This window comes from Pogona vitticeps, chromosome 4 (genome assembly GCF_051106095.1).
Source record: "Pogona vitticeps strain Pit_001003342236 chromosome 4, PviZW2.1, whole genome shotgun sequence".
Taxonomy (NCBI): Eukaryota; Metazoa; Chordata; class Lepidosauria; order Squamata; family Agamidae; genus Pogona; species Pogona vitticeps.
Genome location: NC_135786.1, coordinates 135,825,394 through 135,842,427, shown reverse-complemented (window position 1 = coordinate 135,842,427; position 17,034 = coordinate 135,825,394). Strand labels below are relative to the sequence as shown.

Here is a 17,034-nt window from a genome sequence, read left to right as displayed (position 1 = left end):
GGTACAAGGCTCCAGTGGGTGGTCTGCCTATATGTTCCTCCATCAACTGTGCACCCCTGTATCTGAGCCCAGGGTTGCTGTTCTTGACTGTCAAATCAAACCAAGGACTCGCCAAACACAAGAAAGAGAACAAACAAACAAACTCAAAGGAGAAAAATGTCTGCCTGCTGCTATGGTTATCTGCCAGGATACTTGCTTAATCCACCCATCACTCTGCCCAGGACTGCTACTGCCACATGCCAAACCAGGGCAGGAGTCCACAAAAAAAGGAAAAATATGTAACAAGAAAAACAATGGTGCCTGCTTATCTGCCTGCCTCCTTGTTTACTAGCCAGCTTCTTTGGGTGTCCTTTCCACCTCCTCTGGACAGATGCCATCTCAACATCCTCAGAAAGAGAAGGTCATTTACCAGTATTGGCTGTCATTGGCTTTGCCCTACCTAGAGTATTTGCTGGAATACTGGCACGGTTCTAGTGATGCTTCCCACTGCCTTCCTGTGGAAGGCTAGCCGGGACTATTTTGATCTCCAGCCTGAACCTCCTCATCCCCTGCAGCCAAGCACTTTTGCTATACAGAATGAATTCTGAACAGGAAAAAAAATCCCCCCCCCTCATTATAGGTGCTCAACACTGGTGATGTTCCAGTGATTCATCCTATTAGTGATCTCGATGAGTAAATATAGACATGTAGTGCATACACTGGAAAGTGTCTGGAAACTTCAGCAGGTCCAAAATGCAGCAGCCAGACTGCTGACGTGCTCCTTACAGGAATCACATCACATCACACACACACAAACACCCATTACAGCAGCTCCACTGCTGTAACAGGTGCTGCTGATCCACTTCCAGCAGAACTCAAGGTTCTTCTAGCCTATAAGCTCTAAATCAGTGGTCCCCAACCTCGGGCTTCCAGATGTTCTTGGACTACAGCTCCCAGAAGCCTTCACCACTACCTCTACTGGCCAGGATTTCTGGGAGATGAAGTCCAAGAACATCTGGAGGCCCAAGGTTGGGAACCACTGCTCTAAATGGCTTGGGCCCAGCCTATCACAAGGACTGCATCTCCTTCATGAGTCTGCTTGAGTATTTAGATAATCAGGGGAGGCCTTTCTCTCAGTCTCACCACCTTCACAGCTGCATTTGGTGAGGACACAGGTGAGGACCTTCTCTGCTGCTCCCAAACTCTGGAACTCCCTCCCACAGGAGGCTAGACTGGCTCCATATTTGCTGTCCTTCTGCAAGCAGGCAAAGACCTTTCTCTTCAGGCAAGCTTCCCCTGAGTGATTTGCTGCCTGAGAGGGGTTTTTTTAATGGATTGTTGTACCTTACTGCTTTGAATGTATTTTGTTGCTGCATATGTTTTGTGTATGGTATTTGTTTGATCATTTTTACTATTTGTTTACTCGCTGTTGTTATCTTTTATATTGTCTTTTAATGTTGTAATCTGCCTTGGTCCTTTAAAGGGAAAGATGGGGTAATTTTTTTAAACAAAATAAATAATAAATAAGTACACACAAGCAGAAACCTCTCCTCTTCACATTCATCATCAGTCACATAGAGAGCAGTGAAGCAAGAGTGTGGAGCTGACTGCTTTAAAAGGAAGAAATTAAGAAAACCAGCAAACTCTGGAGTTAGGTTGCTCCATTACTTGATTAACTGCCTGCCTGAAATTTGGTACAGTGAATTGTCTCTTTCTTGCATCCAGAAACCAGATTGGGTCACATGATTTGAGCACAGCCTAGCCCATACAGTTCCAATCTCAGGGGAAAAAACCTACTATGTTTTGGTAAGAAAAGCACCTACTCAATTATTTTAGTAAATGTTTTTTAATATCCACTGACTCTTAAGACTGCTTTTTGAATTATTGCCCATTTATTATAATTATGGGGATGCAGGAGAGTGATGCCTCACACATGGTTGTTGATCCCAGCACAAGCCAATATTTTGTAAGCACTTGAGAATCTATTTTAGATACTCAAGTCATTTTGAATCTTATTTTCCTTGTCACCAAATTGTTGACTGAACTGAAACAGACTCTGTTTACAGCTGTAATTTCCTGAGCACATGCTTCAAACATTTAGCATCAGTTGGCTTACAGAGAGACATAACTGCATAACTCTTCCCAAAAGGATGAAGTTGGTAATAGCGCATTGAGAGGTGAAAGATATTCATGTTCCACTCTCTGAAACTGCAGTGTCATGAACCCCACTGAAAGCTTCCTTTATCTGAGAGAATCCAGCACGTGCTTCAAGACTGCTCTCCATTTAGAATTTTTCCAACGGTGTGTTTTCACTTGACTGTCTTTTTGCTTTCTCCACATAATTTTTGTGTCATTTTCATGCCTTGCCACATAACTCATCAAATAGGCTGCCATGAGCCTTCTATCACCTTCATTGAAATGTTGCAAATGTTGGCCTAAATGCGTCTCCTTGTAGTGTTGAATGGCTGGGAGCAAAAACAGACAATTCATTTCTTATTGGCAGATCTATACCTACCAAGTTTAAATTATACATTGTACTGCTTCCTGCCTTTTAAGAACTCTTTTGAAGACTACTGGCTTCATAGTTTTCCTTGTTAGTTTTACACAACAATGCAAAATATCTCTTATCTTCTCTAACTTTCGATAGGATTTAGTTTTTGGTGATCACCTGAATAACAATTACTAATGTGAAAGTTTCTGATGAAAATATGCAAACTTTAAAAATAAACAAGGCATAACTTTCAATTCAAAATAGTGAATGTATGGAATAATTTCACCGGTTGATTTTTTTAAATTCCCAGCATCATAGCACTGCACAATGATCTGAGCAGAACTAATCTCACAGTGAGAGAACACGTTGAGCAAATGATTGCATATACCAAGGCAAAGATAAGCACAGCTGGTAAGTGGTTTTAAAGAATGAGTTACTTGTAATTAATTCCATTTCCAATAATAAAAGTGCAACTATGCTGCAGTAACAACAATATAACTACATAATATTAACAGCATAATTGCATTGCATTGAAATTGCAACATAATGGGTGGGTAGTGCATACCTTTTGATGCGTAACTAACTTTTTAAGTTACTTTCATAATTATAAGAGTGTGGTCTCACTAAGTGATGGAGACGAACTCACATGGTTCAAGGGATGGCTCGTAGAGTGCCTTCTGCAGCTGCCTCCTGCTTTTCTGTGGGTGCTGAAGCAACGAGAGTGACAAGTGCCTTGTGACACTCAAGATTCATAAAAGCAACCAAAAGGAACAGCTTTTGTCACTTTTAAGAGACATGTGTTATTCTAAAATTGTAACCATCGTGGCTGCTAAATACTCTTGGGCCTCAGAGCAGTCATCATGTGTAATCAGTTTTTAACAGTTACTTCCTAAGATGTAAAAATAAGTGACCATGTGATACATTAACAAAAACAACATCCAGGGTTGGGGGAATATGTTTTACTAAATCACTAAAAAGTTACAAACAATATCAGCATTTGAAGATAGTATAATACTTGGAGTGAAGGCTACTAGTTCGAAATTAAACCAGGTATTAAGAGCCATGGCTCATGAAGCCAGCCAACCAACAAGAGAAAATGGAATTTTGATTTCACATGAAATAAAGGTGACAAAGATATAAATTTGCTTCTCCTTTCTCCTTACAGATCTGCCAATATAATCAGGCTACACATATCTCTTTCAGTCTTTATGTCTCCAAAGTAGAATGCCTCCTATTACCACACTAGGTTAAAAACTCAGTTACAGTCAGACTCGTGATCATACTTAGTGAGCTGCAGGAGATGGGATTCTCAATGAGCTCCAGTCTAATGGAAAAGTCCCTTCTCACCACAGCAGAATTTCTCCCAGTCATTGAATTTTCAACAGCAGGTACATCAAATGGACCAACTCTGGAAAATACAAACACTCATCTTATTTGTACCATTTTAGTGATTCAGTAAAGGTATTGCCCAACCTTGGCTTATGTTTCCATGAATTGTCATTTTTTTGTACCTGCTTTTGAAAATGTTAAAACTGCCTGGCTAGAAGTACTTCAGAAAAGTAGCAATGTTAGAAGCAATGTTATTAGGCAACAGCAGTTCCTTTATCCCTTTACATGAATCACCTTTATTTCAACCCTATTTTTTTTTAGTTTATGCTCAATTCTGATTTCAATTTGTGTTATTTTGTGTTTCTTCTGTCTTTAGAGTAAGTCTTTACACAAATCACAGATACTACCATAGTACAGAAAGGCAGCAATCATATTAACATGCATTATATATTAAAGCCAAATTTAAAAGCAAATGCCATAATAATAATAATAATAATAATAATAATAATAATAATAATAATAATAATAATAATAATAATAATAATAATAATAATAATAATAATAATAATAATAATAATAATCCAGGGCCTACTCGTACAGAACTTGTAAAAAAATATCAGCTACTGAAAACACTTGTGCAAAACTGACAAATTTCATATATTTGTGTGAAAAGTAAAATCACAAAAAATTATTAGTCCAGAATTTGACAAGAATAATCCATCATGTCTCCAAATTTCTTGCATTAGTTGTTGCTATGTGCCATCAAGTCACCTCTGATTCATAGCAATTTGAACAATCTTCAAAATGTCTTTAATTGCTGTTCAGCCCTTGTAAATGCAAGCCTTTGGTACTTTTAGGGAGTCAATTCATCTTGTGTTTGTTCTTTTATTGTCTTTTCCAGAGAATCCTGTCTTCTCATGATGTACCTAAAATAGGACAGCCTCAGCTTCAACATTTTTGCCTCCACTTTCTGGCAGTCCAGGGCAGTCCACAAAGATCTCCTCCAGCACCACATTTCAAACAAATGTCAACTTTCTTTACTGTCCAGCTTTCACATCCATCCATGGTGCAAACTCACACATGGTAATCAGAAATACAAGACTGTGGATGATCTTGGTCTTGCTCTCCAGTGACACATCCTTGCACTTGATGATCTTTTCTAGTTCTTAATTGCTGACTTTCCAAGTCTCAATTTTCTTCTGATTTCTTGGCTACAGTCTTCATTTGGATTGATGATTAAACCAAGGTATACAAAATCTCTAACTATTTCAGTGTTTTCATTGTCAGTGCTAAGGTGGTGTAGTTCTGTAATCATGATTTTTGTTTTTCTTAATGTTCAGCTGCAGTCCTGCTTTGGCACTTTCTTCTTCCACTTTCATTAAAAGTCATTTCAAGTCATTGCTGCTTCCTGCCAGTGTAATGGGTGTCATCTGCATATATTAAATTATTGATATTTCTTCCACCAGTTTTCCCTCCACCTTAATCTAGTCTGGCTTTCCATATTATGTGTTCTGCATACAGAATGAACAGATATGGGGATAAAATACACACTTGTTTGACACCCTTGCCTATAGGAAATTGTTCTGTCTCTCCATATTCTGTCCTAACAGTAGCTTCTTGTCTACAATATATGATCAAGACAATCAAGTCCTGAGGCACACCCATTTCTTTCAGAACAACCTATGTTTTCTCGCGATCTACGCAGTCAAAAGCTTTATTGTACCCTATAAAACATAAGACAGATTTTCTGAAAATTTTTGGTGCTCTCCAGTAGCCAGCAGATATTTGCAATATGATCTTCCATACTGCAATCCTGCTTGAAAAGAAATCAAAATGTTATGCCCATTTTGAGTTCCTGGTGCAAATCAATGGGAGGTGTGAAGATTCAGATTCAAACTGGATTTGATCTGGTGTGAACCCATTCACACAATTCAGATCAGAATCCAAACGAGATCAGAAACCAAATCTCTGAAGCTAGCCGTCAGCTGAAACAGAGAACTGTTGCACAGCCCTGTTACAAATCAGTAATAATTCTTAATCCTCTGTTTCTCTTTCCTATGATATGAAGTAACTTGTAATGGTATCTGCTTTTCATTACCAGCTTTCTTCCCCTCCACATCCCTGGAGGAGAAGAACCATTTTCTTCCATCATAATGCTTGCTATCAGTAAATGACAGCAAGCGTGGTTAGTCATTTGGAGTATTAGTCCATTATTCTGCCTTCCAGGGTTTGTTTTTTATTATTATTATTATTATTATTATTATTATTATTATTATTATTATTATTATTATTATTATTATTATTATTATTATTATTATTATTATTATTATTATCATCATCATCATCATCATCATCATCATCATCATCATCATCATCATCATCATCATCATCTCCTTTTTTCTGTTGCTGGGCACAAGCAATAGGCTCTGCCTTCTGGCTCACATACTGCAGGGTGAAGACCATCTTGGGCTTGCCAGCCACAGCATCCTAGGCATTGCAGCTGACTGGCATGTTGCTGTTGGAAAACCTGGCCCAGGCCTCAAATGGGAGCAATAAGGCCAAGTGCTGGCCTCAGGTGGAGAATGTGGAGTGGCTGCACATGGCCTTGTTACATGAGCAGTTGATGGTTTTATAGTAGGGTTGAGCAACGTGCAGACCAGGAGTCACATGCTGACCCCTAGGGGCCCAAATGTACCCTTCAGCTGATCCTGAGGATCTCAATACCCCTATACTATCAAAAAGACATTTGTGCTGAAAAGTGCCCTTTTGCCCACAGGAGAGTGGGTTGAAGAAAAATTGCCATGTTTTTAAGGGGCCCCAGAGCCCTTAGGATCTCTCTCTCTCTCTCTCTCTCTCTCTCTCTCTCTCTCTCTCTCTCTCTCTCTCTCTCTCTCTCTCTCTCTCTCACACACACACACACACACACACACACACACACACACACACACACACACACACACACACACACACACACACACACACACACACACACACACACACAATTTCTAAATATTTCGAAAACATGTTTTGACCACCAGGATGTGAAGAGGTCTTTTGAATTTTTAAAAAAGCTAATTTTTTGTAAGCAAAATGAGGGAGGGTGGGGTTGGTGGGAGTGGTCCTCTGAGGTCCAAGGATGATTGTCTGACCTCCAGACTTCTGGAGAGTGTTCATTCTTGGGTACAGACAAGAATGAGCTGCTGGTGCCTTTGGACAATGCTTGTAAGACTGATCCAATGAAGTGGGCTGCACTTCACAATACTTTATGACAAAGTAAAACATGCTGGCTTCTCAGGTGCTACAAGACTGTCCTTGTAATACTGATGAATATGATAGCAGTATCCAACCAGCTCCTCCACTTTTAGAACATCTTTTGTCACTTAAATGAGATTATGAACAGAGTTCATTTGCAGTAAGTGGTAAGTTGGAAATCTCACCCTGCCTCCCACCAAAATGCTGGACCACTTCGAGTTACAAAATGCAGAAACATGCGACCTAGAGCTGACTGATACACTGTAAAATGTAAACCATGTTTTTACTTCTACATTTTAGTGCCATGGATCATAGCCCCAGCTGCCTTGCCCTAGGTACAGCTCTGATGTTTAGGATGGGACTCTTAAGGGGAAAAGAAAGCTTCTTTCTTTATTCATATCAAAACACTGCACACTTTAAAATGATGGGTGTATATGAAAGTGATATAAAATTCCAACAAATTAAAATGTCAAAATGATTAGACTGTTTTTGATCAGCCCTGAGCTACTCCAGCAGTGTTATCTGGGCTATTTGGGCCATAAATATTAAGATGCTATTATCACAGACTGACCGAGCCCTGAAGCAGAGTGAGGCAGTTAACTTCAGGCAGCAGATCTTCATTGTCAAGATATGCATCTGAAGAAATCCACAAATAATAATAATTGTGTGCTGTCCAGTCAATTCTGACTTACAACTCTTTCCAGGGCTTCCTAGATAGAGGGTATCAGAAGGGGCATACCACTTCCCTCCTTCTTCTGGGGGCATCTGAGGACTGTGCAGCTTGCCCAGGGCGACACAGGCCGGCTCTTCTACGATGCACAGCACGGAATTCAAATCCCAGCCTCTGGCTCTGCACCAGAAACCTAACCACTGAGCTATCCAGTCACAAAAGCTAAAACGTATTAGTCTTTCAAGAAGACAAGACTCTTTCTAGTTTCTGCTGCAAAAAGCTCACAAGTTAGCCCACTCACCTCCTAGAAATGAAAAGGCAGCAAATTATTAGCTATTAATTGGTTATTATTGTTTTTTTTTTAACTGCCAGAGAGGAGAGGTGGCGCTTGTCCGATTTTTCTGCCCCATGCCCCGACATATTTTAATCTGTCTTTAGGTAAGTGGGTGCGGACGCGATTTGCCTATTCCCTTCAGGCATGGAAATGTCTGGGGTCGGCCGCCCGCCGCAGGCGACGTCCTGCTTGGTCTTTCCAGCACAGGCCTCTCCCTGTGCGGGAAGGAATTCTCGCGGCCGTCGCAAGAAGCCCGCGAAGAAGAAGCCCTTCGGCTGGCAGCCCTTGGCACGAGCGGCATCGCGGATCCCGGAGAGCAAAAAATGTCCTCGCAAGAGTACAGTACACGCTGCTCGCTCGCCGGATCAAACCCCTAAATACAAGCCCCGTCGAAGTCAGGAGCCTTACTCGCGAGCACAGGAGGGGCGCACGGCTGCAGTCCCACGCAATTCCAAAGTTAGTACGTGGAGCTACAGTGCGACTGACGCCTCAACGCTTAAATCCATGAATCGGACCTGACGGCGGCGAGAGAGACACCAAGCAGAGTAAAAACACGAAAGGCTGTGGCATCTTGGGAAGCGAGCCGCTTTGACCTGAGGGCTGACTGGAAGCCGGCCACGTTCTTACGCGGCAGAATTATAATACGGGTTAACCACCACCTGCCATTCCATCTGGGGGGGGGGGGGGCGGGACAGGGGGGCTGCGTTGGTGGTCTACATCTCCGGAAGAGCCCTCAAAAGCGCGCCCGAAGCCTTGAGTCCAGGCGGACTGTGCTTTCTGGGGGTGGGGGTGGGGGTGGGGGGTAGGGAGCCCCGTACTCCACATGCGCTCAGAGAAACCACCGCCTTTCCCTGAAAGCGCGAGTTTTTCCAGAAGCTGAAGCGCCAACCTCTTTCTCTCTCCCCGCCCCGCGCGCGCTCTGCATATGCAGACCTCCGCGCCCTGAAGACTTTCACCCAGGCTGACAGCGCAGGCTCTCGCTGAGCCCAGGCGCTGGCGGGAAGGTAGCTCGTTGAGGGGAGCGCACAGGGCTGGGAGAGCGAGCGAGCGAGAGCCCGGAGGGAGAGGCGCCCGCCTTCTCCTCCAAGGTTGGACGGAGGTAGCGGCTCTCCTCTCTCTCCCTCCCGCGAAGGCAGCTGCTGCTGCACTCCCACCTCAAGAAGCTGCCTGGTTGTTCACCTCCCACCAGAAGCGGCGGGGAGGGGGGGGGGGAAAGGCACGTCCTAACAGGGAGGTGTTCCTTCCCCCCCACTCCAGCTGCCGCGTTCCTGTCAGGTCGCTTTGGCCACTGTGCCCGCCTGGCTTTCCCTCCTTTCGCGCGACCATCATGCTCCGGCTGAGGCGGCCGCTGCTCTCCGCGCTCAGAGGCGCAAGAGGCGGCGGCGGCGGCGGGCGTCCGGCGGCCAAGGCGGCGTCCGGCTGCTCCTGAGGAGTTTGAGGTTGGGGACATTTCGCGTCGTTCTCCCGCGCAGCGGCCATGAGGAGGCACCGCTATCTGCTGGAGCGGGGCGCCGCGGCGGCCGCGGCCACCGAAAGCGACGGCGAGGACTGCGGGGCCAAAGAGGACGCCGAGCGAGGCCACCTCTGCCCTTGCCTCCCGCCCTGCCGCCGCCGCCGCCGCCGCCACCGAGGCGACTGGCTCTACGAGTCCTACTACTGCATGAGCCAGCAGCACCCGCTCCTCGTCTTCCTGCTGCTCATCGTCATCGGCGCCTGCCTGGCTTTACTCGCCGTCTTCTTCTTCGCCTCCGGGTTGGTAAGTGGGGTTTTCGCCGCTCCCCGCGTCCCTTCGAGCGCCCCGGGCGGCGGCGCCCCGCTCTGCGGTCGGGAAGAGGCGCCGGCCGCGGCTCCGATGTCAGAGAGGCCGGAGGGAGGCCGGCGACGGGTCCCGCCGAAGACTTCCGAGGGCGCTGGAAGTGCGCTCGGGGGATCCCGGGGGCTACGTCCGCACCCCGAGAACCGATAGTGGAGCCGATCCCCGGCTCTGGATTCTCAGTCCTGCCGTCCTGGCAGGAAGAATAGGTCTCGGGACGGCGCTGGGTTTCCTGCTCGAGCGCCGAGCGGTGTCGTCCGGAGGAAGTTCTGGGGTATCGCTCAGGACTCTCTGCTTTCGCTCTGTCTCTCTCTCTCTCTCTCATAGCTGCCTCACCTGCACTAGGTTCGGGGCCATTGCTCTCGTTTTTTGGCCGGGTCCTGCCAACCTGCTGAAAATAGAGGGGTTTTGAGTATATGCGGAATGCGGTGCCCTCTTTGCTTAATCGCTAGGAATTTAAAGGCGCGCCTCGCTTTCTTTTCAACCGCGTTGAATGCCAGCTCGGAACTTTTGCTGTCCTTTGGTAATGCTCCGTTTGCCTCTACTGTACAAGCAAGCCTGCCGAGAACAAGTGGGAAGGCGCCGGCTGAGGCGTTTGGGTGCTGCTCCATGCTCGCAGAAAATGCTGACCATGACGGTGCCAGAACACCACGCTCCCAGGGGCCGCGGCCCAATAAAGATACACAATGTAATTGAGAGCGGAAGGGGGCGGGGAATAAAAATAAACATTACACAACTTATTATTAAAATATAGTACTATTGCCTATTTGGATTAAAAGTTAGAGAAATGGTTGTGATCACCTTTACTTTTTGTTTTTTGTGCCTACTGGTACTAGCTGTGCAGCCTTATTCTAGCCATATTTATTCGGAATTAAGTCACCTTTCAGGTTTTCCATTAGGATCGTAGACTTTGTTTTATCTCAGTCGGTTCACTCATTTTAATGGCTCTGCTCTGTAACTCTCACCTGTTAGACAGCTATCTGAACTTAACCCTGTGTTTCTTTACTCTGGAGCCTATTCTACCTCTTTCCCCCCCCCACCACCACTTTTTTTTTCATTTATAGAGTGATAGATAATTTCATGCCTCGTTTCTGCATGGTGGATGCACCTAATTCCAGAGGCACTGCTCCTGTTTCCCCATGTGTGGTCTTTGGTAAGACAAGGAACCCCATAGCTTTCTTGTTTGGTGCTTTTAAAGCAGATTGGGAATTGCAGCTGTCTTTGGATCTGCAGGCAGAAAATTACTTTGTTGCAGTCTCTTGGGTGGCTTGTATACATACATGGTACAGTATAGGGGTAGGCAATTAACAGACTTCATCTCCGAGGGTTGCTCTGGGGCACTTTCATGCTCTTGGTTCTTTTAGTTAAGTATTCTATTAGTAGAATAAACACACAAATGCTCAAGTCATCAATATGGTTCCTCAGAGATTTTCCGTTGAATTCAAAGCTGAGTACAGTAAGTGTGTTTAGGCTTGCAGTCCACCTTTAATTCCTCTGATTCATTTTCTTGGTTTCCTTTCTGCTGACAGATTAACCTTATTGGCATCTGCAGTTCATGTGGCAAGGTTTCAAAGCTGAATTAGATTTCCAACACCTTCAAAACATTTTTATCCCAGGGCAGGAATTAAAGGAGCAGTCATTCCCTCTGTTCTCAGCAGTCATCATGGAACCCCAGAATGTTCTGCCCCCTCCCCCCCCCCCCCCGCAGCCTGCCAGTATTTATGGCAATAAGCATTGAGAGAAATGGATAACAACTGAATGGGTTCACCAGTCATGGATGGAGAAGTGACTAGAAAACTAGGTAGTAAGCGAACAGAGCTCAGCATGATGGAGGTCTATTCTTGGGTGACCAGCTATGAACTGTTGAACAGGAACACTTCACAAGGCAATATTTTGTTGTAGATCCACTTGTTTTATACCTTCCTGTCTGTTTTGTATAATTAGAGACTCATTTATTGCTCAGGCCATCTGCTCCGTATACAAGACTGAATATAGTGCAAGCCTTTCATTTTCAGCAGAGGGGAAGTTGCTGGTGTTTCTTGAATTCTTCACTAGCTCAGTCCCCACGCTCGTTCTTCCTCAATTAAAATCAGTGGGAGGGTTTTTTTTGGGGGGGGGAGGAGGGAGTTAGTAGCGGGATATCTATGAGCAGGAATACATCTCCAGGTCTGTGGTACAGGAAGCTAAACTGTATGACCAAATGCAGCCTGTACACTCATCTAGAACTCTAGAATTTTCCTTTTTGGAGTTACCACTGTCACTTGTTGTCCTGTTCACAGTAAAAAAAAAAAACCTCTGCAAATTGCAATGTAATCTTACAGACTGAACAGGATTGCTGGGTTGCAATCCAGAAGATTGTGCTCATTCTCTGAACTGAGATATGAAGCAACAGATTTTCGTGTTCATTGTATTCTTGCAGCATCCCTTTCCACCCCCTTGAGGAAGGTTCTTTTGAATGGGACTTCAGCTCTGGGTGGGACTAAGGCCACAGGCCGGCCCAAAGCAAAGTGGCCAAGGTCAGATGGAGTTGTTAACCAATTTGGACATTTTCCAACCAATTAAAGAAAGCTCAGCAGAAGTCTGTGCTCAGTAATTCAGAACTAAATATGTGCACAGTGACATGTTTTGTTTTTTTAATTTTGGGTTCTTTAGGGGGTGCCTTTTTTGTTTTCACATTTTTCATGTGCTGATCCTTTCATTTTCATTAAAGTGAAAGTCTCTTTTGAGTTTACTTTTATGTTTTCTGGTACTCCAAAAGTCTTCAAGAATACTTAAAATCTAATAGCAAAAACCAGAGAAATGGGAACAGAGACTCCATCTACTTCAAAGCAGGCAATAGTATATGAGAAAGAAAAATCACCATCAAATCTCTGCCAGCACTAGTTTATATGCATCATATTCATGATCATTGTGAGTCAATAGATAGGAAAGAGAAATCATCATCAGACTGTGCAATCACTATGTATTATTGTGCATAATCCTCTTCATCATCATCAGGCTGCGGTATAGATGCGAAAGTAAAATCATAATCAGATCTTTGTGGTCAATAGTTTGTGTTATCACATTAATTGTCAGCATATCACATACACACAGGGGGACACTAGCAAAATAAAACACACTCACACAGAGCCCCCTCTCCCAAAAAAACAAGCAACCAAGCAAATAAAGGCAAAAATATAATCTAAAACTGCTCCAAACCCAAAATTAGTTTCCCTGAAAATAAGACCTAACCTGAAAATAAGCCCTAGTATGATTTGTCAGGATGCTCATAATAATATGAGCCCTACCCCCAAAATATGCCCCAGTTAAGTGAAACCCCGCCCTCCACCATAATGCAGCAATCAGAAGAAGATGACATGACTGTATTTGAATAAATGTAGGTGGTTGTACATGAGAAAAAAAAGCATCCCCTGAAAATAAGCCCTAATGCATTTTTTGGAGCAAAGATTTTCGGGGACATTTTCTTCCCTTTACTGCTTTATGGCTTCTCTTCTTTGAGTCCAGCAAACAGCAGCAGGCAAGTCAGGTAGCAGCAAGAATAATCCAAGAAAGGAAAGGACCAGTGAAGTCCAAAAAATAATCTCAAAGAGGCAGCAGCAAATATAATCCAAAGAAATAAGGAAGGTACCAGCAGCCCACACATCTCTCTGTGAGTTGCAAAACCCCCAGCAGATGCCGAAAACTGCTTAAGTATTGAACACTATACATTACATGGTCTCTGTCTCCCTCCAATGGCCACTTCTGGTAAATATACCCTGGAAACACATTTATGAGGGTGTTTATTTAGTATTTTCAGGCAGCGGACAAGTTAATCAGTAGATATTGATTCTGTGGATAGAGAGATCCTACTGTAATCATACAAGAAACAACTGAAGCAAAGAGCACTCTTCACTGGGCTTCTAGCAGTTTTACTGATTCAAAATTCCGACATCCCCAGCTCTGTATACAGTGGTGCCTCGACTTACGAACTTAATCAGTCCCAGAAGATGTTCGTAAATCAAAAAGTTCATAAGTCAAATCAGCATTTCCCATATGAATGCACTGAAAACTGATTAATCCGTCCCAATTTGGAATCTGGCATCTTCTCTAGTATTTCCCTCCATCTTTCTGTGGGAAAGTCTTGCATAGGGGTTAAACTGAATAAGCATGCATCAATTTTGATCAAAACAAAACTCTACTAAAGTGGGTCACCTAGGAGGTCATATATAGCCATAAGCCAGTGGAATATAACTTACTGAGGGGCATAAATCAACGTTTATAAATGTTTGGGTGCTATATGAAGCTATGTCAGTTTCAGAGCAGGTAGGGGTAAAAGAAACAAACCTGAAGCTGGAGAAATAGTTAGAGGTAAGCTAGTGCAGTGGTCTTTCAGTTTAAATTAGATTGATGCTTCCTTCCTCTCTTTCTAAACATCCTGTACATTGAAGTTTTAATGGAAGGATTGGGGGTAGAGTCTTGCTTGCAAAACACAAGGCTGCTATTGCATACTTCATGGAGCTGAAGTGTATTTAAAGAGCCTGTGTTGAAAACTCATAATTCCCTTAATCAGAATTTTATTTATATCTGTTACCATTTTAGGCTGGTTTTAATTTTTTGTGTGTGTGTGTGCTGTAACTGTGTCATCCTGCCAGCTCTGAGCTGAGGGGCTGTTAAGAAGCACAGAATCCCCTGTATGTATGCTTTGGCAAAGCTGGGGGGGGGGGGCTTAGAGAGATGCTCTGAATTTCATCGCTTAGTTTTTCTTTTACATTCCAGGCATGCCAAAGGGAGAGGGGGGAGAGTTCGTTTATTATGTATTGAGGAGGCTTTGTTTCCCTTTGGTAAACAACAAAAATGGTATGTGTAGTGGGAGAAAAAAAATATCTCCTGGCTGTTTGGTCCATGAAAGTGAAGGCAATTTTGTTTTGCAAGCACAAATAATTAGTTGCCCTGGGGAACATATGCCATCGGATGCTGAACCAGAAACTTTGGTTCACTAAGCATTTTCTGTTTAAAAGCTCTTAAAGATCTGGTCACTCTTGCCCTCATGCTACTTACAGTCAAGCATTATCAGGTGCAAATCTCACCTCTATTGTTCATAATATGCCATGAACATTGCCTCCTCTGTGTTTCTGTTCAGATCCTATGAATCTTCTGCTTTTGCTGCAAATGAGAATTCATAGTATTATTTGCTAATCCAAAAGATGGAAGAGCAGCTAATTACATGTAAATTATGGGATTATCCATAGTACAAAATTTAAACTATAGGTGTTTCAACAGTAATAGAATAAAATAATAATTCTCATTTTCATATTCAAAGTTGCAAAACAGTGTGCATTGTAAAACCAGCAATTCTACACTGGCTCTGTAAATTGAGATATTTTTCTAGCATTTTTAAATATTCAAACACTATGTGTCTATTCTTATTTGTGTTGTTTTTAAAAATGTGCAATAAATACTTTGCTGACCTGATTTGTTTATATGGGTGCATTTCTTTTTCTTAGAAATGTAACACTGATAGCTTCAAAGCAAATGGGACATTTTCCCCCAATAAGAGCATCTCAAACTAAATAGTAGTTTACAAATAGGAAGCATAATCCAGCCAGAGTCAGGCATTATGGTTTGAGTTTAACTCAGAGGGAATTTAAATTTGGCTGGATTAATGCCAAACAACGCTACAAATAATATATAGTAATTAAGGTAAATATCACTTTCCACAAATTGTCTAATAAGTTGTACTAGGGCATTTTAAATAAACACTTAAATTTAACTCATCATGTTCTGCTGGAATATCAGTTGAACTTTTTATGCTTAGAAATAAATAATTACTTTTCACCTCTCACAGCTTGTTTTAGTACAGTATCTATTTCTCTAACTTCTACAGTGCTCAGTGCTTTAATGTTCAAATGAATAATATGTCAAACTTGTTTGGCACATCAGAATGGAACACTTTTCCATTTGCAATTTCTTTTGCATTTAAACATAATATACAACATTAAAAATTAAAAAAGGAATAGTAGAAATATCATGCATTCAAATGACAACTTTGCATTTCCTTCTATACCTAATGCACAGAAAGTATAAAATATGTAAATAATTCACAGAGGAAATCAAGCTTCAGTTTTTAATACATCTTTGTAAATTAGTGGGCAGATTTACTCTCATCAAGAGGCACACCTTGAAAAGTTCTTGCTAACACAAATTTTCTTATTTTCAGTAGCTACCTTGTACTTCAGACACACACTTAAGAATCAGGAAGAAATCCATTTATTTCCTCCTTGCCTCTTTTTCCAGAACAAACTTCTCATTGTATTTGGAAATAAAGTAAACTGGACATCTTGCTTATAGTCATCATGGCATTTATGAAGAAATAGGCATTCATTTACTTCCAATCACAACTTTTAATATCACTATAATTGAGTTTGCTTCTCAGGGCAGGTCTTAAAGCCAAGGAGGTTGTATTTCTCTTTTTGTTGTTACATTGCTGAGAGGATAATTTTCCTCTAGAAAATTCAATAGCAGTTCAGTGCATTCCTAGCAACATGTTGGATTTGGGTTTCTCAAATGGTGTAAAGAATTTCAAACCTCCCATTTTATCTGCTGTCTGACCAATTTCAAAGAGCGACTCATTCATTCTGGAGTATAACACTGTGTCTTGTGATAGTACTGAGGCATTTAAATGAATATTTAAATTATTTCCCTAATAATACAAAAAAAATTAAATCCTCAGTTTAAAACTTTGGCTGAGGCCCCACAAAACCTAGGAAACTGGATTTAATACAGGTGCCTCGAAAGACTTGTAATCTTTGAATGATGATCCGTACGGCAATGTAATCAATTACCTTGAGAGGTGGTGAGTGCTCCAACGCTGGAGACATTCAAGAGAAATTTAGACAAACACCTGGCGGATATCTTCTGTTTGCATTCCTGCATTAATCAGGGTGTTGGACTTGATGACCCATCCAACTTCATGATTCTATGATTCTATGTGCTGCAATATCAGCTATTCTGCTGGTTTACTACATAGCCTTTATGCAGCCACACCTCTTCTTGTCATCTTGTTTTTTTTTTTTTTAAAGATCCTAATTTAGATGGGGATGGTGGGGAGTCTGGGATCAGCAAGGATGTTTTCCTAATTCTATATCTGGCAACCTATTTTTTCCTGAATTGACTGCTGTGAGATCATG

The 17,034-nt window shown here is 42.5% G+C and overlaps 1 protein-coding gene and 1 long non-coding RNA gene across 3 annotated transcripts in view; one reads left to right on the top strand and one right to left on the bottom strand.

Annotated features, from left to right (window-relative positions):
* LOC144588952 (uncharacterized) overlaps positions 1 to 15,012 on the bottom strand; it is a 29,805-nt gene extending 14,793 nt beyond the window's left edge. The window contains exon 1 of the long non-coding RNA XR_013544732.1: positions 14,935 to 15,012. This is a non-coding gene — a long non-coding RNA (uncharacterized LOC144588952). The remainder of the gene's footprint in view (positions 1 to 14,934) is intronic.
* Positions 9,403 to 17,034, top strand: part of ADCY2 (adenylate cyclase 2) — a 149,103-nt gene continuing 141,471 nt past the window's right edge. Inside the window, exon 1 of one of the 2 annotated variants that reach the window (XM_078392565.1) lies at positions 9,403 to 9,811. In XM_078392565.1, coding sequence (XP_078248691.1) covers positions 9,533 to 9,811 — 279 coding nt within the window. In that variant the 5' untranslated portion in view covers positions 9,403 to 9,532. The remainder of the gene's footprint in view (positions 9,812 to 17,034) is intronic. The other variant, XM_072998449.2, reaches the window with a different exon arrangement.